Source organism: Myotis nattereri (genome assembly GCF_964212035.1).
Source record: "Myotis nattereri genome assembly, chromosome: 18".
Lineage (NCBI taxonomy): Eukaryota > Metazoa > Chordata > Mammalia > Chiroptera > Vespertilionidae > Myotis > Myotis nattereri.
Window position 1 is genome coordinate 15,603,192 of NC_138093.1, and position 25,876 is coordinate 15,629,067.

The 25,876-nt window shown below is 54.6% G+C and overlaps 1 protein-coding gene across 3 annotated transcripts; it reads right to left on the minus strand.

The window, feature by feature from the left end:
* Positions 1–16: 16 nt before the first annotated feature.
* ARHGEF2 (Rho/Rac guanine nucleotide exchange factor 2) lies at positions 17–25,876 on the minus strand. Of its 3 annotated transcripts, none has more exons than XM_081112217.1 (22): positions 25,709–25,876; positions 18,137–18,281; positions 15,912–15,979; positions 15,538–15,601; positions 14,838–14,967; positions 14,512–14,621; positions 14,227–14,373; positions 13,262–13,512; positions 12,719–12,844; positions 12,288–12,405; positions 11,847–12,095; positions 9,237–9,313; positions 8,496–8,665; positions 6,625–6,692; positions 4,634–4,834; positions 4,165–4,281; positions 3,978–4,045; positions 3,800–3,835; positions 3,540–3,590; positions 2,664–3,107; positions 2,192–2,375; positions 17–1,364 (listed from the first exon to the last, which is right to left on the minus strand). In XM_081112217.1, exons 1-22 carry the CDS (start codon positions 25,769–25,771, stop codon positions 1,291–1,293), a joined length of 2,961 nt encoding a protein of 986 aa, XP_080968343.1. In that variant the 5' UTR covers positions 25,772–25,876; the 3' UTR covers positions 17–1,290. The 3 variants fall into 3 exon arrangements, with proteins under 3 accessions (XP_080968343.1, XP_080968344.1, XP_080968345.1); XM_081112218.1 differs by having other exon boundaries at positions 14,227–14,367; positions 25,709–25,870; XM_081112219.1 differs by lacking the exon at positions 25,709–25,876 and adding an exon at positions 18,471–18,590.

The following is a 25,876-nucleotide window of genomic DNA, read 5'->3' on the forward strand; positions in this document are numbered from 1 at the left end:
TGAAAACAAGTCTTCTAATATTGGATTCCCCAATCCTTGTTTGTGAATATCAGTAATGACAACAGAAAAAGGAGGTAGCAGTTCCTTCTGTTCGGGCCACCTTGCCCTTCCGGGGGAGGAAAGGCCCCTTTCCGAGGGACATGGGCCACTCCCTGGCTCTCCCCTCATCAGCACCATCAGCACCTCAGACATTCAGAGACAGCACTTCACGGGGTTCCAAGTGTTTAATTTTCCTTTCTTTACCATTTATCGTTTTTTTGTTTCTGTTTTGCTGTTTTTTTACACAATCAAATTGGTAGAAAAATGCTTGGCGCTGGTGGGCATTTGGGGGTCCATTGAAAATCCCCCCCAATTCAGGTGGAGGTTTCAGGTCATGGTTGGTGAGCTGGGGGGTAAGGTCAGGGTTCATAGAGATTTCCCAACTCACCCTAGAACTTTGTTTCCAAATGGCTGCGGAAGAGGTCAGACTAGTTCCCCTGTTGCTATGGATGAGGGGGGAAGTCATTATTTCCCCCACCCCTCAAGTTCTTCAGAGATGTGGAGATAGAAGGCTGCAATTTCTAATCGCCTACAATCTTCTCTTAAAAATATAAAACACGTGCAGTTGGCTTTGGTACAAAAAAAAAAACAACAAAAAGACATTCTGGTCCCTGTGGGTTTCCCCCTCACCCCCCACAGACCATGATGGCCACCTCAACCTCTATTCCATCCACTCTAGGAAGCCAGGTTGACTCCCTGGAGTTCCACCGAGGAGGGAGAGAAGAGAGAACAGCAGTAAGAGGTTGAGGGGAAAGGGATATGGCCCTGCCCATAGCCCTTCTTGAAGGGGCAGTCGGGTCCTACAGCTGCAGCCTCTCCTCAAAGACGATGTTGCTGGGAGGGTGGCAGGGCTGGAATCCGGCAGCTGCATGGTTACGTCTGAATAAACCCCAGTAGTGTTAAAGGACAAGGCCCCTTGTTCCCTATGGCTTGGCTCCCATGTCCCTGGTCCTCTAAATCCCCTTTCTCCCTCCATAACTAATAAACAATAAATAAATAAACTTTCCTAAAGTCGAGGGAAGAAGGCATGAAGAATTGGCATCTGTGGTGTACTTCTGGATGCCACCAGGGGGCACTGTGGCCTAACTCCCCCCAGCTTCCTAAATGGCCCCAGGTATCCAAGGATCCCAAGAGCTGGCAAGGGCAATCAGCAGTTCAAGTGTTCGCTGCTCATCGGCAGGTCGGAGTCCCCAGGGTTTGCCTCCCTCAGTAATATTCTTCAGGGGGCACCGGAAGGAGGGAGGGGCCCCCTTAGCTCTCCGGAGCTACAGGCTCCCCATCGCGGCTCTCAGTCTCCTCGGGTATGTCCTGCATTCTGGTGAAATCTGCGGGGGGCAGAGCAACGTTAGTGCGTGGACAGAGGCTCCATGAGCACCCACCCTGCACGCATGCCTCCCCATCTGTGGGCTGAGGGGCTCTGCGGGCTGTGATGGAGGACCAACATCGGTGAATCCTCGATGAGGGGAAAACCTCCGTCAACAAAGCAAGTGGTGTGCTCACACCTTGGTAGGTACTTTATATACTGGTAAGTATACGAAGATACAATTTGATTAATAAAATAACCAGATATTTTAAGATTGCTATATGAAGTTATAGTAGCTTTGGGTTATTTTGTATTTCCTGAGCCAACTAAAAGAACTTGGAAGTCTGTGACTTTTTTTTTTTTTTAACTTAAAAAAAAATCTCTTTCTAAAAATAAATAAATTTATTTCTAACCCTGGCTGGGTAGCTCAGTTGGTTAGAGCAACATCCCAATACGCCAAGGTTGCTGGTTCAGTCCCGGGTCAGGGCACATACAAGAATCAACCAATGAAAGCATAAATAAGTGGATGTTTCTCTCTCTCTCTCCCCTTCTTTTCTCTCTCTAATATATATGTATTTCTACTTGAAAAGGCTGGGAATCAAATGACTTACTAGAGAAGGAGTGGCCCTACATTCTTTGCTTCCTAGAGTTTCACCACTCACTCGCCATCGGACAGAGCAGGAAATCCTTGTGTCCTTCCCAAGGGTTACCGTAGACCCCAGTGGTTAGTGAGGGACCTTCCTGAATGTCCCCGGCTCCAGGACACAGGCTCCACTTGGAAAGCACAGCCCAAGGGTGTGAACCCAGGTCGCACCCCACTTCCATTCCACGTCTCTGCCAGGATCTCACCTCGGGGACTATGGGGCGGAGACAGGCGGCTGCTTCCTTCCTCCTCGCTGCCAGTGTCAGGGTCGCTGCTGTCCTGTAGCCGCTCCTCGGGGCTGCCCAGCTCCTGCCCCTCTCGATCCTCAAAGGGCCGATGGACAGCGCGGACAGTCACAGGCAGATCCAGGCGGTCATGGCCTCGACTGGGCTGTGGGCCACGCGCAAGAAAAGCAGCAGGTCAGGGACTGAGGCGTGTGACAACTGCAGGCCCTGCTCAGCTGGGGCCATGGGCTGTCTGGGCCCCAAGGCTCAATTCTCTCCAGTACCTCCACCACTGACTGACTCCTTCTGCACCCCCTAAAATGTTCAGTGCTCTCACTAGTCCTTCGAGTCGGTTGCCCCATTTCATTTGGGCTCAAGTCCCCAGTTCCTTTCAGGTTCCCCCATGGGCCCTGCAGTCCACCTCAGGTCAGTTCACTACTCCAAGCTCCCTTACCTGAGGGGGGCTGAAACTCAAGTACAGGGCATCGCCGGCCGGGAGGCTCCGGCGCCGGGGATCCAGAGGCCTGCGGGCCCAGGGGGCCTCCTGGGGAACGGAGTCGGCCTGGCCCAAGGCGGCCAGCTGCCTGCGAGCCTCTTCAGCCTCCCGCTCCAGCAGGGCCCGGGCCTGCTCACTCTCCCGGAGCCGGGCTTCCAGGCTGCCGGCCTCGGCCGCCCGCTCTTCCCCGAGGCGCCGGCAGCGCCGCAGCTCTTCCTGCAGCAGCGTGTGTTGCCGCTGCAGTAACGCCAGTTCCGTGGCCTGCTTTTCAGGAGCCCCAGGGGTAGCCCCAGCTCTGCCAGCCTCCCCATCCCGAGAGTTGGCTCGGGTCAGCTTCTCCCGTCGCTCCGGGCCCTCGGGGACTCGGGCTTCCATCAGCGTATCCTGCTGGGCCACAGCCGCCTGGGTGGAACGGGGACAGACGAGTCTATCAGAAACCCCCGCTTCTCCTATCCCTCACCCTCACCCCCAGGAACCAGGTCAGGATGCCTGGAGTGTTCCAGCTGGGAGAAGACTTAGAAAGGCCTATTAGGCCCCGGCCAATGTGGCTCAGTTGGTTGAGCATTGTCCCATGCACCGAAGGGTCACCGGTTCGATTCCCAGCCAGGGCACATACTCAGTTTGCAGGTTTGATCCCTGGTCAGGGTGCGTGCAGGAGGCAACCAATTGATGTTTCTCTCTTTCTCTCTCCCTCTCCCTTCCTCTCTCTCTAAAATCAATAAAAACATATTTAATTAAAAAAAAAAAGGCCTATCAGAATGACTCTGTCCCACCTGAATGGGCAGCTCTGCGCTAGCTCCTCCCCTTCCCCATTCCTGCCCCTGCCCCACTGACCTGTAGGCCATGTAGAAGTCCATAAAGATTGACCAATCGCTGCAACGCTTCCTGAGGAGAGAGGAGAGAGTGGGAACAGGGCTCAAGCTTCAGGATGGGAGAACTGCCCGGAAGTTGGAATAAGTGTGGGTGTGGGGACAGTAAAACTTACAACTTTGAGGTGTAGACTCTCCCCCACACCCCTCCAAACTGGGCTCCAATTTCTCAAGACTAAGAATATCCTCCCTTCAGTCTCCCATAGCATCCAGTTCCCATCTCACCTCCTGGGGAGATCTCAGCTGATTTCCATTTCGATCCTGCAGAAATGGGCAAGGATAGGGAGTCAGCAGACACACAAGTCCCTGGTGCTTGTCCCTGATAGCTCCGTGTTAGGAATCTATAGGCCAGCTGTCCCTTTCCCATCCTCTAGCCAAGTCCTGACATCTCCTGAGGACCCACCTTCTGGCTGGAGTCTGAGTCGGCTCTGCAGAGTTCGATCGAGCCATTGAAGGTTCTGGCCTCACCATCTGTTGAGGAGAAAAGGATGGGCTGAGCTCACAGGACCCTGACAGCACTCGGCCCCTGGTACCACCCCATTCTCTTTAACCACCACCCCCCCACCCTGGTCCCCTGCCCTGGCACTCACTGGCGGTGATTCCAGGACTCATGTTACCACCACTTTCTGCTTCCGTGGGCAGGCCTGGTTCCCGGGTCGAGAGCAGCTCCACTCCAGGCCCCACGAGCAGGTCTCTCAGGCCCTCCACTGAAGGGAAAGAGAGGTGAGGAATGGGAGGCGAGGCCATTTGCCCAATACGCTTGGCCTACGCGGACATCGAGGGGAATACCCTGCCCATGTGGGCTCCCACTCACACCACCATGTACAAGGCACAGTTCATGGAAGGGGCCCAAGGGCAGCACAGGTGCATGTAGGGTGACAGGTGCCTGTCTCTTCCCCTGCCTTTCCCAGCCCCGCGCACACACAGCAGGCCCTCGGGGAGGCTATGGACTGTGGGGCGGACATCCCTTTTGTCTGCATGCGTCCGGGTCTAGCTGTGTGTCCACAGTCTGTGACAGTGAGTGGACGAGCCTGGACTCTTCCCTGGGCGTTCCCTCACCCTCACGGATGGCGTCCTGCAGCAGCCGCTCGCCACGAGGGGACTCGAGGGACTCAGAACGGAAAAGGCCCCTGGGCAGGGTGGGCAGGGGCATCCCACAGCTGCCATTCTCTTCCACCTGGAAATGGGTCATCTCGGCAAACAGCCCGACCTTCTCCTGCAGCAGCTCCACCAGTGCCCGGTCTTTCTGTTGCAGCTCCACTGTGGACAAGGAACGGGTGAGCACGCTAGAGGGCCGAGAGGGCACCCAGAGAGGGCACCCAGAGAGCCAGCAGTGGAAGGGCAGCCATCCCAGAGGCAGCCTTAGGGATTACAGGCCAGGGCTGGGCAGAGCAGCAGGACTTAATTTTGATTTCTGGCATGTATGAAAAAGAAAAAAACATTTTGAGGGGGAAAGTAACATATACACTTCTGTTTTAAAAACGAAAGTGATAGCCCTGTCTGGGTAGCTCAGTTGGTTAGAGTGTAGTCCCGATACACCAAGGTTGTGGGTTCGATCCCTGGTCAGAGCACATATAAGAATCAATCAATGAATGCATAACAAGTTGAACAACAAATTGATGTTTCTCTCTCTCTCTCCTTTCCTCCCTCTCTCTCTCTCTCTCTCTCTCTTTCTAAAACTGGTTCTCAACCTTCCTCATGCCGCAACCCTTTAATACAGTTCCTCATGTGGTGGTGACCCCCAACCATAAAATTATTTTCGTTGCTACTTCATAACTGTAATTTTGCTACTGTTATGAATCGTCATGTAAATATCTGATATGCAGGATGTATTTTCATTGTTACAAATTGAACATAATTAAAGCATAGTGATTAATCGCAAAAACAATATGTAATTATATATGTGTTTCCCGATGGTCTTAGGCAACCCCTGTGCAAGGGTCGTTCGACCCCCAAAGGGGTCACGACCCACAGGTTGAGAACCGCTGCTCTAAAATCAATCAATAAGTAAAATAGAGTAAGAATGGTTGTGGTAGGGACTGAAGGTTGTCCGCCAGTTTTCACTCTCCGGATCTTCCTTTAGTTAGAGAACGTGTACAAGTTTCATCTGGGCGCATGCTACCCAGTTTGACTACATTTCCCAGCTTGATTTGCAGCGAGACGTTGCCATATGACTAAATTATGGCCAATGGGTGCATCTTCCAGATCTGTCCTCAAAAGAAATGAGACATATTGCCGACCAGTGTGGCGTGGACCCATGAACCAGGAGGTCATGGTTTGATTCCAGGTCAGGGCACATGCCCAGCTTGCAGGCTAGATCCCCGTTAGGGGGCATGCAGGAGGTAGCCAGTTGATGATTCTCATCATTGATGTTTCTATCTCTCTCTCCCTCTCTCTGAAATCAATAAAAACATTTTAAAAAAAGAAATGGATATATGCCCTGGCCAGTGTGGCTCAGTGGATCAAATATCATTCCACGCACCAAAGTGTTGCCGGAGTGGTTCCCAGTCAGGGCACATGCCCAGGTTGCAGACATGAGCCCCAGTTGGGGTGTAAGCAGGAGGCAACTGATTAAAGTTTCTCTCTCACATCAATGTTTCTCTCTCTCTCTCTCTCTCTCTCTCTCTCTCTCAAATCAATAAATATATTTTTAAAAAATGGATATAAACTCTCCTTGTTCCTTTATGCCTCCCTGCTAGCTGGGATGCAGATCATGCCCTAAGTGAAATAAGACCCTGTAGTAAAAAGTTACTGTCTCAACCCAGGTCTTCCTAGTTCCCCTTCCCAGAAGCAGCCATAATAATATCTGACCTTTTTTGAAATATTACACACACACACACACACACACACACACACACACACACACTACCTGACATATTTATCCCCATTATTTTTACATAGATGGTAGCATACACTTTACACTGTTTTAAACCTTGCTCTTTTCACTTAACAGTATGTTTCAGTTATGGATCTATATCAGCCCTCAGACAGCCATCTCATTGTGTGACTGTATCCTAAATTATTTAACGAATTTTGTGGGTGGGACTTACTCTTGATTCGCCGCAGGTAAGCCTCATCCTCTGTCTCAATCAGGGGGAAGTCCTCTCTGGATGGGCATCTGGAAAGGTAACAGGGCGGGTGGGGGTAAGGGAGGAAGCGAGGCTACAGACCAGGCGTCACTCTCCCTCCTTCGCAAACGTGTTCATGCTTCCCTGGTATGACCCATCGGCCGCATGCCCTGGCTCCCTTCACTCCTGACCCGCCCCCTTTCTTAGCACCGATCCTCTGCATTTAGTGGGATGCATATCCCTCCCCTGAGATCACCTGGAGAGGCGGCATAGTGCAGGGGGACAACTACAGGCTGTGACCTCAAGCAAATGGGGCTCAAATCCTGGCTCCACTATTGCCAGGTGATCAACTTTCTATTTCCTCTTTTGGAAAAATGGGAATACTATCTTCCTTATGGGTTTTTGTTAGTATTAAATGCAATAATATAAGAGTGTTTGCCGAAACTGGTTTGGCTCAGTGGATAGAGCGTCGGCCTGCAGACTGAAAGGTCCCAGGTTCGATTCCGGTCAGGGGCATGTACCTGGGTTGCGGGCGTATCCCCAGTAGGAGATGTGCAGGAGGCAGCTGATCAATGTTTCTCTCTCATCGATGTTTCTAACTCTCTATCTCTCTCCCTTCCTCTCTGTAAAAAATCAATAAAATATATTTTTTTAAAAAAAGAGTGTTTTAATAATAGCAGAGGCTCAATGAACTATAATGAATAATATATAATTTTCACAATTACAACTATTAATACTATTAATAAAGAGGCCACTGAAGATCTACTGTCAATAGAACAGATATTTTGCACTGTTTTGCTAAAATAGGCAATTTCATAGTGTTGTATGCATTTCTGAAAAATTAGTTCAAAAGTCTAGATTGCAGAAGTTAATATAATAGGTTTATAGGAGGACAGGAGCTGGCTGGAGGGGGAACAAGAGGAGGGAATGGGGGATATCTATAATAGTGTTAATAATGAAAAAAATAGGTTCATATATTATAAAGTGGAGAAGAATCCATTCTCTGAAAGCTGAAAAAAATTATAAATATCCTAATTGAGTGTAATCTTCAAGAATCAATTCTCAACATTTTACATGCACTTTACTTGACTGACTGCCTCAAATCTAACGTGTGTCCATCAGAAGCTAAAGATTTGCTGCTTTAGCCTAGTGGGCGTGGCTCTGTGGCTGAGCTTCGACCTATGAACCAGGAGGTCATGGTTTGATACTTGGTCAGAGCACATGCCCGGGTTGCCGGCTTGATCCCCAGTGTGGGGTGTGCAGGAAGCGGCCGATCAATATTTCTCTCTCATCAATGTGTCTATCTCCCTCTCCCTTCCTCTCTCTCTCTCTCTAAAAACACAAAAACCTATATTATTTTTAAAAAAAGATTTGCTGCTGTAGCACACTGAACAATTTCCTTCTTGTCTCTCTTTTATGGGGTTTGTTTATGAGACTTGCTCCTCTTATCTCCAGTATCAATGCTTTTATTATCTTCTTTTTCATTCCTTTTTAGACAACAGAGGTAAAATCCAATCCAAGCCAAATAGCAGCCCACTGCCTACAGACCAAATGGTAAAGCAGCTGCAATTGGACTGTCGGCCTGGCAGGTATTCCACCATATTACAGCTCAAAACATTCCTTTGCTCGTCAGCTCATGTTGCATTTGACAGGTGATTGGGGTTGTCATCACATATGAGAACATAAGATGACCTCCCCTGCCTTGGGCCCTCTTGTCTGCCCCCAGCCTCTGCCTCCACCTCTGAACCCTGGGTTCTGGTCCCAGGGAGCGCTGTGGCCTGGAGCCGACGCTGCAGGTGCCCTGAGGCCACACACACACACACACACACACACACACACACACACACACTCACATGCGCACACTCTGCTGAATGACTCGGATCCAGGTGCTCCGATCATCCCGGGATGCCGTGTGGACCTCATACATCTCAGGGGGGGCCGCGCTGATCAGAAACATCCCTTTCTCCTGGTTGGCAATGTCCCGGACGATGAGATTCTGCAGTGATATCACCGAGGGCTTGTCCTGTCAGTCAGGGAAAGGAAGGAGTAAGCCTTGGGTATCTGGATGCTCTTCAGCTCTTCCGGAATACACAAAGGGTGGAAGAGTCCACCTACAGTCCAAGTTAAGAGCCCTGGCTTTGGTGCCAGCCAGAGAGGACCTAGAAGCACATGTAACCCTGGACAATTTAATTAACTTTAAGCTTGACTTTCCTCACCTACAAAAAGGGAGTATTAATAAACCAAAGACCTTATATGCATATATGCAAATACATGGACACAGACAATAGGTTGGTGAAGGCCTGGGGCAGGGAGTAGGGGCGGGCTGGAGGAGGTCAATGAGGGAAAAAGGGAATATGTAATATCTCCAACCATAAAGATTTATATTAAAAAAGGGGGGGTATTAATTGGCCTTCCTCACAAGTGTAAAAGTGCCTGCACGCATTAACAACACGTGTTAGTTATTCCTTCTTATTTTATTATAGTAATGGTTACAACCATGGCTATCTCAGGGTTCTTTCGGACTCAGGGAGGAAAGCAAAAAGGGCCCGAAACACTCGTCTGTGCTGGTTGAAAAAGGAGGTGGAAGGTCTCACCAGGGTAGGAAAGATGTACTTCTGGTCCTTCTCTTGGAGAAACACTAGCACGTCTGTCATCAGCAGCATCAGCACATCTGGCAGGGGGGCCAAGGCGGGGGCGCAGTCAGCATGAGAGGGTCTCAGCAGCGGTTTCCTCTTCCCCAAGGATCAGGCTGGCCCCATCGGGTTACAACTCCTGATCCCCCTCTTCCTGGCCTCTCTTTCTCTTCCCTCTGGTTGCTCCCTCCACCCGTGCAGCCCTCGCGCCTCCCCATTCTTACAGCTCAGACTGCGAGAGGGGGAAAATGTATGTGCTATCGGGCAAAACAGCTTCTTAGGCTAGAAGAGACCATCAGGGTTTACCCAACGACTTTAAAGAAAAACCTCTGTACCCAAGTGATACAGGTTTGGTTTTGTTTTTAAAATATTTTTTTTTTATTGATTTCAGAGTGGAAAGGGAGAGATAGAAACATCAATGATGAGAATCATTGATCGGCTGCCTCCTGCACAACTCACACTGGGGATCGAGCCCCCAACCCAACCCAGGCATGTGCCCTGACCAGCAATCGAACCGTGACCTCCTGGTTCATAGGTTGGCCCTCAACCACGGAGCCACGCTGGCCAGGCTATGCAGGTTTCTTAACCTGGAGTCCACAGACCCCTACAATGTCCACTGCTGGGCTCCAGAGGCTCTGCCAACCATCTGAAGTTGCATAAGCAACTTTGCATATTAATATAACGTGTGTTTTTCTGGGTGAAAGGGTCCAGGGAATAAAACGGATTCCCAGAGCAGGAGGGGCCCACCCTTTTTCAACCTTTCAGCTCTATGTCTCACACCTAATAACATATGACCTTTTGGGAAGTTGGAACTAAATTCCCCGTGCCCCGCATAGTCCCACTTCTCGTTTTGTGCTGGGCCGGCGGGGGGAACGTTGGGCTCCTTATCCATCTCTCTCAGCTGAGCAATGCCATCTGCGTCCACTCCAGCAGGCCCCACTTCACGCCCCTCCTCGGCCCCACCTTCTAGGCCCTCAGAGCCTGTGAAGTCCTGCACTTTAAGACAGCGGAGGGAACAAAGGTCAAGTCCATAAAACTCAGATGTCACGAAAGCACACACTTGCCCAGCCAGCATGGCTCAGTGGTTGAGCATCGACCTATGAATCAGGAGGTCACGGTTCGATTCCTGGTCAGGGCACAGGCCTGGGTTTCAGGCTCAATCCCCAGAAGGGGGCGGGCAGGAGGAAGCCAATCAGTGATTCTCTCTCATCATGGATATTTCCATCTCTCTCTCCTTCACCCTTCCTCTCTCTAAAATCAATAGAAAATATTTTTAAAATATAGCACACACTCACTCTTTTCCCTTGGAGATCTTATTGAAGGGGCAGGCATTTGCTAAATGCTTCACAAATAAAGATCTCCAGTCTTTCTAGTTCTAACCCCCTCGCCCCAGCATAGCCTATACCAGTGATGGCGAACCTTTTGAGCTCGGCGTGTCAGCATTTTGAAAAACCCTAACTTAACTCTGGTGCCGTGTCGCATATAGAAATTTTTTGATATTTGCAACCATAGTAAAACAAAGACTTATATTTTTGTTATTTATTTTATATATTTAAATGCCATCTAACAAAGAAAAATCAACCAAAAAAATGAATTCTTGTGTCACCTCTGACACGCGTGTCATAGGTTCGCCATCACTGGCCTAGACCTATTCTTAGCTGCTGCATGGGAGGAATGGGAAGGAGAGAAAGGGGTGAAGGAAAGTGGCTGGTGAAGTCTGCAATCCCCAAGCACATGGGGGTTCTGCCGTAGGACAGAGGTACAGCCAGGCTTGGCCTCAGGCAGCACAAACCAAGGCCTATTACTCTCTTTTTCTGATTTAGGTAGGAAAGACTTGGTCAGTACCGCCTGGGAAGAGAGCCTGGGAAAGCGTGCCCCACCCTCAACACACCCCCTCAGCTCTTTTCTGCCTTCTCCAGTCTGCCCACCCTTTGCTGGGCTCAGTCCCCAGCTGTGTTCCCAAAGCTCCTGCCCATTCCCAGCCCCGGTAGCTGGGAATCCAGTGGATAGAGCCAACTGCCCCAAGCTTATCCTATGGTCCTGGGGTTCCTCTGTCTTCCTCATCAAAACTGATAGCTCTCCGGCACGTGCTCGCAAGGACCAAAGAAACGAATAAATACTGCCCTGGCCGGTTTGGCTCTGTGGATAGAGCGTTGGCCTGCAGACTAAGGGGTCCCAGGTTTGATTCTGGCCAAGGGCACATGCCCGAGTTGTGGGCTCGATCCCCAGTAGGGGGCGTGCAGGAGGCAGCCGGTCAATGATTCTCTCTCATCATTGATGTTTCTATCTCTCTCTCCCACTCCCTTCCTCTCTGAAATCAATAAAAATATATTAAAAATGAATAAATAAATTTTAAAAAAGAAAAGAAACGAATAAATACTGATAAAGTCCCGGATTGGTCCGTAAAGTTAAACCCAGAGTGCAGACTTTCGCTGCAACAGAGACCATGCTTATTCCTCCCACCAGGCCTCCCCTGGGCGTAAAGCTGCAGAGAGAGATGTAAGGGCCGAATGCTTCTCTCTCTCCATCTCTGACTGCCACGCCTGCCTGGCCTGCGAGGTGACCACTGACCTTTGAAGCGGCCGGTCGCAGTCTTCCAGAGCAGGCAACCGTCGTGGATCAGCTTGCGCCGCAGAAGCTCCTCCCGGCCGAAGGGGCCCTTGCCGGGCACCGGTGTCTGGGCCCGAGGGTCCATGCGGTTGTAGATCTCCTGCAGGCGGGCCCCCTTCTCCAGCTCGTGCACATCCTGGTCCACATGGCACAGCAACTCCTTCACCAGCCCCAGAGCCGCTGTCAGGTCCTTGCGCTCCTCCTCCATCCCTGGCACCAGGTCAGCATGAGGGGTGGCTCAGCGAGCTTCACCCCAGCCTCAGTTCCCTCCGAGTCGTGACCCCACCTTCAGAGGCTGCCTAGGTTCCGCCTCTGACGCTCTCCCTTCCCTTGGTCCTCCCAAGCCGTTTCGTTACCCCAAATAGCCCGCCCCTCCTCCCCTCCCTGCAGCCCGCCTCTCACCGTGGGAATGCTGCAGGATCCGGTTAATGAGCACCGGGTACTTGGTGATGCGCTGCGTCACCAGCAGGATGCACTCCTGTACCCCATGCCGCTTCAGCACAGCCAGGCGGGTCACTTTCTACAAGGACAGAGGCAGGACTCAGGGCGAGAGCGGGGCGGGGGGAGGGCAACACGGGGAAGGCTGGACTGGGAGCCTGCGCTCCGGTGCTGGCACGAGCTCGGCCATTGACCTCATGCTGGCTTGGGTGAGTGCGTCTGGAAAATGAGATCTACTGTGAGGACCATCAGACCAAGCAGTGGAAAGCTCCTGCCGTGCTGCCACCGGAGGCCGGCCCACAGGGCTGGTGACCACCTGATCTCCACACAGGTGCAGCCCACCTGCACCCGGGAGTGGGGGAGGCTGGGTTTGGGTCCCGGAGAGGTTTGCTCACCCGGATGAACTGCTGGAAGCGTTTGTCTCGAGCATACAGCTCCTTGTAGAGCTTCAAGGCCTTGGTGTGGCGGCTACAGAACTCCGAGTAGGTCTTCCGCATCTGCTCCGCGCTGGGACCCGAGAACTAGAAGTTGGGGGAGCAAGGCCAGATCAGCATCTCCCCCAAAGCCACACCTTATCCCCTGGGTACTCTCTGGCCTCCAGCCAAACAGGCGTCTTCCTGCCTCTCCAATTCTCCCTGGCTCTACCCCCTATAGTTGGGGGCAAGAAATTCCCTCCCTAGCCCTGGCCAGTATGGCTCAGTTGGTTGAACATCATCCTGTGTACCAAGAGGTCACCGGTTCGATTCCCGGTCAGGTCAGGGCACATGCCCAGGTTGTGGGTTGAATCCCCGATTGGGGTGAGTATAGGAGGAAACCAATCCATGTTTCTCTCTCACATAGATGTTCTCTCCTCCCTTTCTCTCTCTCTAAAATCAACAAAAACATTAAAAAAAGAAGAAAAAAGAAAGGCGCACTCCAGTCACACCACCTTTTCTCACCTGGCTAATGAGCAGGTCGCCCAAGCGAGGGATGATGAAGTTGCGGGTGCTGCCAGGGCACAGGGCCTGCCGTCGGCGTTCTAACAACTGGCTGAGGAAGCGTGTGTGGATATCACTGAGCTCGTCCACACAGGGGAACAGGCCCTGGACCACTCCCGGCTCCAGCTGTAGCTCTTCCAGCATCCCCGTGCGAAAGAGGCGGGTCATGATCTTCAACGTCCGCACATGGTGCAGCTCCGTCTGGATCAGCTCTGTGTGGACAACAGGACATATGGCCTCTACCTTGGCGTGGCCACAATTGGTGGGGCCTAGGCTGGGAACCTCAGAGCACGACGTGAGGTTTGCAAGGCCCCTTCCAGGTCTACATTCTGCATTAGTATGATCGATCGTAGGTCATTTTCTAATCGTTGTTTTTTTTTTAAATATATTTTATTGATTTTTTACAGAGAGGAAGGGAGAGAGATAGAGAGTTAGAAACATCGATGAGAGAGAAACATCGATCAGCTGCCTCCTGCACATCTCCTACTGGGGATATGCCCGCAACCCAGGTACATGCCCTTGACCGGAATTGAACCTGGGACCTTTCAGTCCGCAGGCCGACGCTCTATCCACTGAGCCAAACCGGTTTCGGCCGTTTTTTTGTGTTTATGATTGTCATCTGAAGTCGTAAGCTGCTTTAGGGCAAGGACCATGTATTTGTCTACATGTCTAGGTTTCCCACAGTCCCTAGCATGGTAACGGGCATGAAACAGGCCCAGGGTACAGACGAAGAATTGACTAGAATGAAGGGATAAAGACAGAGCCTTGGAGACCAACAGTCTCTCGTGACAATCTGTGGGATGCCAGGCAGGGTCTTGGAGACCAATGGGGTCAGAGGGAGGGAACTTGAGAGGTGGGGACTGGCAGAAGGACACAACGGACAGGACCTAGCGAAGGCGGAGGAGTCTCAGGGTGGTCTGGCTCACCATAGATGACATCCTGTTGTTTCATCACCTCCTTTTTATGCTGCTGCAGGAAGCTGCTATCCACAGCGAGGCTCCAGGAATCGGCTGCAAAGTCCTTCTCGTCCATCTCAAAGTCACTCATCAGCTCATTGTAGATGACCTCTGCACCTGGACATCAGTGGGGGCAGCAACTCAGAGCCAATCCCCGAGGTCCTGGGCCTTCTCTAGACCCCCCCCCGGCTCTGCCATTCTGGGCCTGCCCACCAGCCCCTCCTCTCCGGGTGTCCCCAGGCCCCGCATGGTCACCTTCGTCGATGAGGGACTCCACCGACAGGGTTCGGTTCCGCATGTTGAGGGAGTCTGTGGACTGGGAGAGGATCCGGCGCAGGCCCAGTGGAGACTCATCGTTGAAGTGTCTGAGGCAAGTGCGGGTCGGCTGCATCACTCCATCGCCGGCCAGAGAGCCCTTCCCAGGCGCGGAACCGAAGCCGGGCCCGCGAGGCAGTCACCCCCAGGGCTCCTTACCTGTCTGACTAATTCTGAACCCAGGCGTGGCAAGGACCTCTCGCCCGCTGGTCCCCACTGCCACCTTCTCTGCCTACCCGGCTCCCCTGCCCCCAGCAGAGGCTCACCCAGCGATGTTGGTTGTGGAAACACTCTTGGCTAAGGACAAGGAGGAGCGGCCTCGGCGGGAGCCCAGCAGGGACTGCCGGAAGCTGTCGGAGGGGTAGATGGCGGAGCTCGGCCGCTCCCGCGTGGTGGCTGCGGAGGGGACACCGAGCAGGCAAACGTCAAACGCACGTGGTGCCTGCCCAGGAACCAGGCCTCCCAGGCTCCTCCACGGAAAGGCCGGCCTCCTCTCCCACCCGCTCTAATCGAAGGAAGATGCTAACAGCAATGCTGCCTTACATTTGTGCAATACTTTTCACACACACAGAGCTTTTCTTGTCTCAGCCCTTCCCCTCAACATGCCTATGAGCAAGCTGGAGCTCAGAAAGGGACTCAGTCTCGTCCGGGGTGACTCAGCCAGTGGATGAGCAGGGACTCACACCTGACTAAGCACCGCGCTCTTCCTGTTCCACCAGCGCGGTCTGAATGGACACTTGGCCGCTGCCGCCAACACCCAAGGGCAGCGTAAGTAATAACCATAACAGTGCAGGTGTGAGCAGGTGCAGACGCCAGCCATCCCACATCCTCACGCCCCTGGGGGTCTTCTGTCCTGTCCCTAAGCCCGAGAGTGCCCATCCCACCATCTGCTTCCAATTAAGGGGAGAAAGGTGCTGCGCCAGGGAACACATTCGAGGGGGGCTCCTGCACCCCCTCACTACTCACTCTTACTGCGCAGTGACACAGACTGCAGGGCAGTGTTGTTCTTCAGCAGGGCCGCCTTCTGCTGCTGCGGGACAGAGGGCGAGAGAGAGGCACCAAGGACAGCTGTCACCCAAGCGTCACCCCCACAGCCCAGGGCAGGAGAAAGCTGGCAGGACGGCTACCATCCTCAGGGTGGCTGAGCCCAGTGCCGGGGAGATATGTCTATAGCAATAAGCTGGCCCGCTCAGGCCTGAGGTCTGGGGTGGAGGGTCTGGGCTGCCCCACGGTGAGGAGAGGGGTTGAGGAACACAGGGCAGGGGATGAATGAAAGGGCATGAGGGCACCGCACACTCGCTACCCTCTCCCCCAGCCCTCTGCCCTCCCTGCCATCTCACCTTCTGCTTGACCTTGGTACAGTTGGCGAGGGTGTCTTTACAGCGGTTGTGGATAGTCACATTGCAGGCTGGGAGGGTGGGGTAAAGAGGGTGAAGGGAGGGCTGGGTGGTACAGGAGGGGGCACACCCATATGCCGACGCCCATCTCCCCTTGGCCACAGTCTCAGAGACTGTCCTCCCTTCCCAGGCTTCACAACCATCGCCACGCCCCAGCCCCTCTCCTCCCGCCTCCTCCTTCCTTCAAGCAGGAAATTAATTTAGGAGTACAGGTGTTGACCACAACTAAGTAATCAGGGCAGCAGCAGGCTCAAAGGTGGCCTGAGGGGTGGACTAGAGGGAAGAAGGGGTTACTGGCAGCCAGATGAGTTCAAGAAGCACAAAGGTGGTTGAGAACGACAGATGGAAGAGAAGACGCCCACGGAAGCGAAGATGGCACAGGAGCATCTGGGAAGGGGACTAGGGGCCGAGGGGAGAAATGAACATTCCCTGAGCATCTAGTCAGTGTCCCAGATTTACGTGGTCCTAACAACCCTTTGCGGTAGACTCAGCTCTCCTTGTTTTCCAGATGAGGAACCTGGCCTAACGAGGCTAGATCACCTGCCAGAGGTCATATGGCTAGAGGTAGAGCCGGGATTTCAACTCCGGTGTGCCTGAGCCTTACACTGAACCACACACCTGCCCATGAACTCTGCCCAGGCCTACACAGGGTGAGGGCCGATGGACCCAGTGGTAGAGTGGGGCTGGGCCCAGCCCTGCCCTTCCCTCCACTGCTTGCCTCTGCACTGCTCAGCTCTGCATGCTCTGCCTCCAGTCAATCTGCCTTCTTCCAGGCCCAGGATCCTGTTCTCTAACTGAGGCGAACCTACAGCACTCACACTCCATCGGCTTCTCCCCATCACCCACCCCACACACCTGGCCGTGGGGTAGAAGAGGTGAGGAGAGGGAGAACAGCCAAGCCCAGCACTGGAACCACGGGCTGTCCCTTTCCCCTGACATGCCCTCAGCCCTTGTTCCTCTCCAGCTTCCCCTCCTCCATCCAACAACACCGGAAATTCTGCTAACTCCTTCAGACAATACCCAGCACCACGCTCACTTCCACAAATACAAGGCAAGCAGGGTGGGGCAGGGGGGCAGACAGAAGTGGGGGCAGGGGCTGCCCCCACCCCCCAGGAGCTCCCTTCTCCTATATCCCTCGCACCCAGTGTCTCTGGAGCGAACCTCCGCTTTCCACCTGCTCTCAAAATAGCACTTGCAGGCTGCCCGCCTCACCAGTTCCCCTGGCAACAAGCTCGGGATTGGGAATTTTGTCAGGTCTCTAGAGGGATTTAGGTTGGGGTTCCCTCCTCATCCTCATCACTCCAAGTAGAGCATTGAGGAAACAGTGGTCCTTTCTGGGGTTCCTTCCCCAGTTCCTGAGGGATTGAGGGCTACAGCCGTTGTCCCACTCCCCAGCAGCAGGTCCCAATACCTGAGGCCTGCTCTGATCACAAGCAGCTCTTTGCCATAAATTGGGGGTGGGGGTGGAACAAGGCAGGAGCCCTCTGCATAGGCATTTTGGAGAAGGAAGAATTATAATTCCTAAATACAGGCTGCCTTCAGATGTAGGTGAAGGTCAGGACGTCCAACCCTCACCCCCCAAAACACACACATCCTTGCTGGGTGCCCTCTCTCCACCGTGTAGTCAGTCAGACCAGAATGTGCGACAGAGGGTCCTAAGCCCGTCTTCTTCTTCAAGCTGCAGACATTTCAGGCCCCACCCACAGTCGATAGAAAGGGAGTGGCCAGGGGCCCCCGGAGTCCTGAGCGTCCAGTTCTGCCCAGAAGATAGGCAGAGCCAGCTGCAAGTTCAGTAGCTTGCCACCAAGCTGCCCTCGCCTGCCCCCACCTGCCCTCACATGCATTCCTGCTCCTGCTCCAATCAGCTCCCCAGCTGTTCAGGGAGCTGGGGACACCCAGAGGATGACAGCTGCACTGGGAGCCATCCTCCCCTCCCCTCCCCCACCCTCCCAGATAGTCCTGCTTGTGCCATAGTCCGACTGCCACCACCCCTCGGTGGGAGGAAAGGGAGCAAGGGAGCAAGGGAGCAAGGGAGCAAGGGAGCAAGCATCTGGCCCTGGCATTGGGACCCAGCTGGGGCTCGGAGTGGAGGGTGACCCCTATGGATCCAGAGCAGAAAGGACAGATGGGAAGATGAGAGTCAGAGTGACATTCAGGGTCCAACTTACTTGGGCAGATGAGGGCCTCCTTGGCTGTGATGCTCTTGTTACAGGCATAACACATGGTCATGCCCGAAACGGAGATGGTGGTGAAGAGGTGCCCGTTGGTATAGCGGGCATCCTTGGCTTCCTTCATCTTCTCCTTTTCCCGGGCCTGCGGAAGGGGTGAGAGAAACACTCAGTGAGGCTGGAAAACGCCAGAGTGCCGGAAGAGTCCAGAGAGACAGGCCGGGGAGGAATCCTGCCGAGGGATGCCGGAAAGACCACACCACCGCCTACAGCGGAGCCTGCGGCAGCTCTCGGGCCAGCCCCGGGGACCGGGGACCGGCTGGCCCTGACCAACCTGGCCCCTGCGGCTCGGCTGCCTCCGGTTGCCACTCATCTCCCTGGTCTAGCCCTCGGCGTCCTCACTCCACCTTCCAGCCCTAGCTCCGCTCGCCCCCGAGCTGCTGAGCTCTTCTCTGTGCCAGAGGAATATGCGCAGAGAGGAGGCGAGAGCAGGCGAAGCAGAGGATGCCAGCTCACAGCGCTTTCAGATCTATGGGAGTTCGCTCCTCTTATAACCATGACAACCGGTGTTGGAGTCACTGTCTCTGTGGCAGTCACAGTGGGGGGGAGGGGGGAGGTCCCCTTATTAGATTGGCTGAAGGGGGCAGAATGCCTCCACTGCTACCCCCAACCCAGAGTCAGGGCCCCAAACCTCTGACTCTTCCACACACACTCAGCCAAGTACACGGCCCGGAGGCAGGAGGCAGCGTGTTCTCCTCCGCTAACCCTGGGGTAGGAGGAGCCTGGTTTTGGCCTTGGGTCACTCCTCCTCTCGCTCTAAGGGAGGGAGGAAACTCGGCTGGCTAGGTGTCTGGCTAGGTGTCTGGCTAGGTGTCATTCTTGGCAGGAAGTCTCTCCCGCGGTGTAACTTTTATCCTTCTCAAAAACCCTCCAAAACCTAGGATGGCTCCCTCTCCTCCTCCTCACCCAGATAGTCTCTCCTATCCGAGGAAGTTCCTCCTGACATCTACCCTCCATCCCCCAGCTGTCACATCAGTTCTTCCGGCTCTGGGCTCCCCTGAGATGGGGCACACTGTGAGCCCTCCCTCAAAACCTCAGAGGCTGGCTGTTCCCATCTCTGCTCTCTCCTCCCACTCCCCTCTGACCTCTGGACCCCTTTTCTGACCCCCTCAAGCCACTGAGCTTCCTGAAAGCCTGAGGAGGGGAGGAGATGGGATACCATCCTTCCCGCCTGCTCCAGGGCCTCCGGCAGCAGCCTCTGTCAGAGGAAGGAGAACAGGAACAGCAGCTAGGACCACCCCCTGCTTCCCAGCCCCTCAGAACCCAGTGGATCATTTGCTGAAGCCAAGGGTCTGAGCCCCGAGGTGGGGGACAGTGGTGGGGGCCCTGGGACAGAGAATTAGAGCTCAGGGGAGAGCCCTCAGGCTGGACCTCAGGCCCAAGCCTGAGTCCAGTCACTCCCAGCTCCTGCCACACTAGCAGCGAAGAGGTGGGGGAGGGGCAGAGACACCCTGATCTGGGGCTTAGGGTAGAAAAGGGAAGTGTGGCCAGGCTGAGTCAACACCACAGGGGCCAGAGGGCACGGGGCCACAATGCCCTAGCATGTCTCCAGACTTCCTGGTGGCCCGGATCCTTCTCTCTCCTGCCCCCCTTCAGAACTCCAGGTTTGTCAGATGGGCAGAGACCAGAGGTCCTAAGGTCACTTCCTACCCAGGTCTTCCATTTTCCTTTGCTCCTCTCCTCTCCTCCTCCTCTTTTTTCTCTTCCTGTCGCCTGGTCTCCTTTCCATCCCATGGCCCGCCTCCTCTCCTCTTCCAACTAGGCCTGGTTACGGAGGCTGGCCAGCCTCTAACTCGAGCCTCCAATGTTCCAGGCCTCCCTTGCTTTATTCTGGTACCACCTACCTGGACCACTAGGAAATTCTCCCTTCGGTCTAACCTCCATCTGCCTGCTCTATGGAAGATAAACCCTGCTCTGAATAACCACCTTATAGGACCTCAAAGACCAAGTCCAAATATCTTTCTTGCTGTCACACACTCCGTCCTCTCCTCCTTTCCTGCCCCCCCAGGCTTCTCTATGACACAAATAAGAAGTCTGAGCACTTACTATGTTTGACTTAAAAGCAAGCAAACAATATTGAATGCCAATTATAATTGAAATATTTTTCATAAAAGCAAGCAAAAAAATAAATATTAATGTAATAATCATATTAAAAAGAGCAACATGTCTAAATCAAGGTCGATTCCAGAACAGACAATGGTACAGATCGGCCCTAATGATGCTACCACTCTCCCTCCCCTCACCAGAGTGCCCTCCACTCTTATGCCTCCAGGAGCAGTCACCTGGGAAGGAGGTGGAAGGAAGAGGGAGAGGTCTGGGGCTGCCAGAGCATGGGGTCTCTACTGGCCCACCCTCTCTGGCATCAATGCCCCATAGACAACCCAGGTACTCCTTGCCCAGGCTTCCTTCTTGAGCTCCCAATACTCACCCTCTCTAAGAGTGACCCCCTCTCTAGGTGGGCCAGCAGCGGGCAGCAGCCAGAGCAACAGCACATCCCAACATGGGCACTGCCCAGCAGCAAGCCGCCCTGGCACTGCCTAGCGCTATTGTCCTGGAGGCAGACTCTGCCCACCCCTGGGCTTAGGCTGGTGAGGATAGGAGGACACAGGGCCTGCTCACCAGGGTGCCTGCTCCAGAGAGGAGTGAATGGTGGGTTTGGTTCTTTGTCCTACTCTTTTCCAGGTATTCTTATCACATTGGTCTCCCATTTAACCACCTCCCAGCAGGACAGCCCTTCACCTCCACCCCCATTCTGTCCACCAAGAAAAGGGCCCACTCCTCCATAATCTACAACACCCACCACCGACACTCAGAGACCGTTCCTGCTTGATCCAATGCTCTGCGGCCCCCTATCTAGAGTCATTCTTTCTCATAAACCCACCTGGGAAGTCTTTCTTGCTACACAGCCTTCATCTACTGCTACATCAAGGCTAAAGTGAACAAAGCACCCGGCACAATGGCTGGTATACAACAGGCACTCAATACATGTTGGGAAAGAAGGGAAGAAAGGAAGGATAGGTGGACAGACGGACGGACGGATAGATGGACACCAAGACGAAGGGTCCCAGCAGCACCCTCACCCCTGCTCTAGGTTCCCTCATTCCTTGTCAGAGGTTCAAAGCCTTCAGTCTCCTCTCCTTATTCCTCCTCTTCTCTCTTCCTGGAGGGTTCCCAGCTCTTCTCTCCTCTTATTTCCTTTGAGCTTAGACCTAGAGGCCAGAAGGCCAACCCAACCCTTCCTTCATTGTCATCCAGATCTCAGTCACTTTGTGGGAGAGAAAAGACTAGGTGAATAGCAGAGGGTATTGTGGCTGGTTGCCCAAAAACTCATAGGCAGCAGCTGTCTCCCAACTTCTCTGTCTCCCAGGCTGAGAGACGAGGAAAACAGTAACGTCCATGAAGGACAAGGCAATGCCAAAGCCTGGACCTTGGCTTCCTGTGCTCCCAGCAGGCAGCAGGGGCTGGCTGGAGCCTCTCCAAGGCAAAGCCTAAGCTCTCAGCTGTCCTTGCTCCTCCGTCGGGTGTATCCAAACCAAGGGCTCTGGGGGAGTCACGTGGTACTCAGAATCGCCTCTGCTCCAGCTGCAACTGGCAGCAGCCCCTTCCCCAAGATGGTGAGGCCTCTGTCCAGACCCGCTGGCGGATTCCACTGGGACTGGAGTCATCTGTGGCTCAGTCCCTAGCCAGCAAGGGTGCAGAGTCATGGGCCGTGAAGGGCAGTGAGTCATGGGAATGCGCTATAGGGTTGGGAAAGGAGACAGAGGGTTCCTGGCCATGGGACTGAGAAGAGAGCTTGGGATGGTCTCAGCCAGGCTCTGTCCCTTTGTGACTTTCCAGGGATAAGATAAAGGAGGCCAAGGAGAAGGCAGCTAACTGAAATACTAACGCCAAAGCCAGACACATAACACAAAAAGATACCACTGAGTACACAAAGGCACTTAATAAATGCTTGCTTGATGAATGAGGATGAAACACTGGACAATGGGGGTGGGCACATTGGTGAAGCCAAAGAGGGGGGCTAAGGGTCATCGGGAATAAAATCGAGCTAGAGACCCTGAGACCCAGACATCCTGGACCCCAGCCTGCCCCCCACCCGGCCACACCTGTCGGGTCAGAGAGAGAAACCAGCAGAGGGAGGGGGAGTGATGCAGACAGACGGGCATTTGTGAAGCGAACAATAGCTGTGCCAGGACTCCCTGCCCTCCTGGCACAGGGCAGGCTGGTGGAGCTGGGAGGGGGCAGCTGCTGCCTGCAGGCCCCCTCCCCCAAGGAGATATAAACAAACCCAGAAAGGTCCAGCCAGCTCCTCCCAGTCATTTCTCTTATCAGCCCCAGGAGCCCTAACCAATCTGCTCACACAAGCTCCTGGACAATACTTCAAAACAGACTGAAGCGAAGGACGGAAAAGCTTCCTCAAGTCCAAAGTACAAGCCTCCTACTTTGGTGACCACCATTCAAAGCTGTAAACCAGAGCATCTGGGCACAGACAGACAGACAGATGCACACATAGACCCCAACACAGGCCATGTACATGCATGGGACTCAGACATTCTGATCTGGCCCTTCCCTGATTCCAAGGTCAGGGATCCAGGAAAGCCAGAGGGACAGAGAGCAGAGCCCTCTTTAAACCCCTTGGTCAGCCCAGCAGGTTCTCTAGGCTCATCCAACTCCCCTGCTGTCCTGTGACTTCCCTAAGCTTTCGGCTCCCTTCCCCCATCCTCGCACCTCCCCTCCCCCTCAGCTCTTTCCCTAACCTAGAATCTTTTCCTACGCCCCCAAAAGCTTCCGCCTCCTGGGGATCCCCAACTCTTCAACATTCCCCCAAACTGCCACCCCTCTCAGCCCCCTCCTGGGCTCACCCAGCCTTCCTCTGCGGCTCCACTCCTGCACACAAAGCCAGCCACCTCTCCATTATTCAGGACAAAGAAACAGCCTTTCTCCTTTCTCCCCACTCCACCTGCCCACCACACTCCAATGCTGGGGTCCTAGAGATTCCAAGGAGACCCCCTCCAGGCTCCACAGCCACCCCTGGGTCCCTGGACCCCCTGCTTGATCCTAAGCAGGAAAAGACCCTTTGTTCTGTGAGAGGCATGCAGGTAGAAAGGTTAGGGTTTGGGGGAGGAGAAAAGGAAGGGGGGGGGGGCGCTAAAGTGAGAAAGGAGACCTCTGGGTTTGGGGCCTGTGGAGGTAGGAAATAGAGCAGAGAGAATTGAGGGGGTGGAGGGCTGAAGACAGCCTGAAAGAATAAAAATGGACTGGAGAGGAAAAAAGAAGCATGGGGAGGGGAAGCCACACAGAAAGACTGCGAAAGTGAGAAGCAAAAAGGGCAGGTTTGACTGAAATTTCTCCTACAACCACGAGGTCCTAGGGAGCAAGGAAAGGAATGGGGACGGGGTGGGGGGCGGGGTGAGGGTCAGGGCTTAGCTTTGAGCTATTCCCCCAATGGGTAGCAGGAGAGACCATCTTCCTCAAATAATTTCATTTCCACAGGCCCCTCTCTACTTCCCACCACTGTATAAAAAGAAAAGAGACAGCTGGCGTGCTTGGGGGAGGGGGGAGAGGGGATCCAGGGTTTGTTGGCTAAGAACCAACTCCCCCCTTCTGTAACCACAGCTTTCCGGAGGTGGCCCTCCTCTTCCGACCAGCCCAAACTGACAAGTTCCAGTGGCCTCTTTGCCCTCAAAAATCCACCCACTCAGCCCCCCACACCCCACCCTCCAGCCAGATTCCCAACACCCCCTCCCCCATGGCCACCCCAGGACAGAAAGAGCCAAGCTTCCAGACTCCCAGGTCCCCCTCCCCACCAACCAACAGCCCGCATGAGGACCCAGGTATCTGCCCCCCAGCTCCTCCCAATAATGGAAAGAGGACCTCCAGTATCAATCCTCCCAGAAGTCCTCTCTGTGCCCCCTCTCCCCCATGGCTTTCCTTTTTTGGGCGGAACCAAATTTCCGTGGTTTCAAAAAGCTCTCCACCCCCCTTGGCTCTCCTCCAGGGTCTCAGCTCAAACGGTTGAAAAATAAACAGACTTTCAGAGCAGGGGCCTGGCCTGGCACAGGCCACCCCACCGTTCGCCGCAGTCAGCCACCTCTCCCAGCCCTCAGTTTGTCTTAGGCCCTACTCAACTCCCAAGTGGTTTTCCTGTTAGCAGACTCTTATCCCAGCCCGCTAAGGAGAAGTTCCAGGATGGAATCTTTCCCAACTTAGCCTCAAGACAGGTGTGGGGGGGGGGGGGGCGAGGAGCCAGGAGTGGGTGGGTTTCCACCGTCCTTGCCTGAAGAGCGGGGCAGTGATCAGCAGAGGGTGGGAGCCTGGGGCAGGGCACTGGGGTCCTGGGGTGGGAGAGAAGCCAAAGATTAAACCAGTTTGGGGTTGCAGCCTGGCCTTTCTGAGAAGGTCTCCGGTGTGGGTACCCTGCGCGGCTGGGAGGTGCTGTCTGCATGCACCCCCTTCCTCCTAGCTCCCCCTTATCCATCTGCAAATCAGCTTCATCCCTTCCTGGGGTCTGGCTGTGCAGAGGTCCTGGCCTTTGGGAGTGGGCCTGGGTACAAAGACAGGGATAAAGGATACTTGGAAAGGAGTGGCCAAGACCTCATGATGGAGGTGGGGGAGAGGATAATTATACACCCAGACTCGTTAAATGGTTGGTAAACATCCCCAGACGAAGAAATAAGGGCGCTGGGAGAGGGGGGCGAGGGACAAAGGGGGCACCGTGCCCAGTGGGTCAGTGGAAGGGTTTCAGGTCGCGAGAACGAGGAGTTTGGAAGCTGGTGGGGCAGACAGGGACAGGGGGCCCTGCGGGAACAGGGGTGCTCAGGGCCCCTAAGGAGGGAGGCAAGGATCCCAGCTACACAAAGACCTCTGCTCCCTTTACCTGAGCGAGACCGCTAGCGGGGAAATCCACCGCCCCGACCCCGGCCCCCCTCCCCCCGGAGAGAACTGAATCACAGCTGGAAAGTCCATTTGCGAGGAGGAGCTGACTTTTGTCTGGGAGGGTGGCGTTAGAGGTGCCGGCGGGAGGAAGCCGGGAAACCACCCCCCTCTCACCCCTTCCCGCCCCCTCGGCCCGCCGATGGCGGGACAAAGGGGGCACAGCCGAGCCGGCGACTGCGGGCTGTGGGGACGCCAAGAGCACGGCAGCGGGAGCAGGCGGAGGGGGTGCCGCCGAGCTCTCGCCACCCCCCCCATGCACCCCTCCTCCCGCTCTGTCCCTTACCCGAGTAACTTTCTTTCGTGAGGCCCCGAGCACCCGGTCCGCCGGATCCGAGGCCACCGACACCTGGCCCGCGCTCTCCCCGGACCCGGGCGGGGAGGTGGAGCAAGGTCTGTCCCCGGCCCCCACCCCCTCCCCAATGACCCCAGCTACCCAGTCCCCACCCACCCAGCCCGCCTCCTGCCGGGTGGATGCTCCCCGATTTCGGTGTGGGGCGACCGGGGGAGGGGGTGCGCCTGTGGGCGGGGGCTGAAGGGTGCCCTGGGGACGGGGTGGAGGGGAGGGGTCGCCAAGCCCACCTTGCTCGCCAGCTCTTTGCTCCGGTCGATCCGCGCCCGAGTGAGGGATTCGATCCGAGACATAATCCCCCGATGAGGGGGGGCCAGGGGGACACTCTGGGGTCCCGGCGTCCAGCTATTGTGGGGGTGGCGGGGGACGGGCTGCCCCGCACGCGCCGCTCAGGGGAC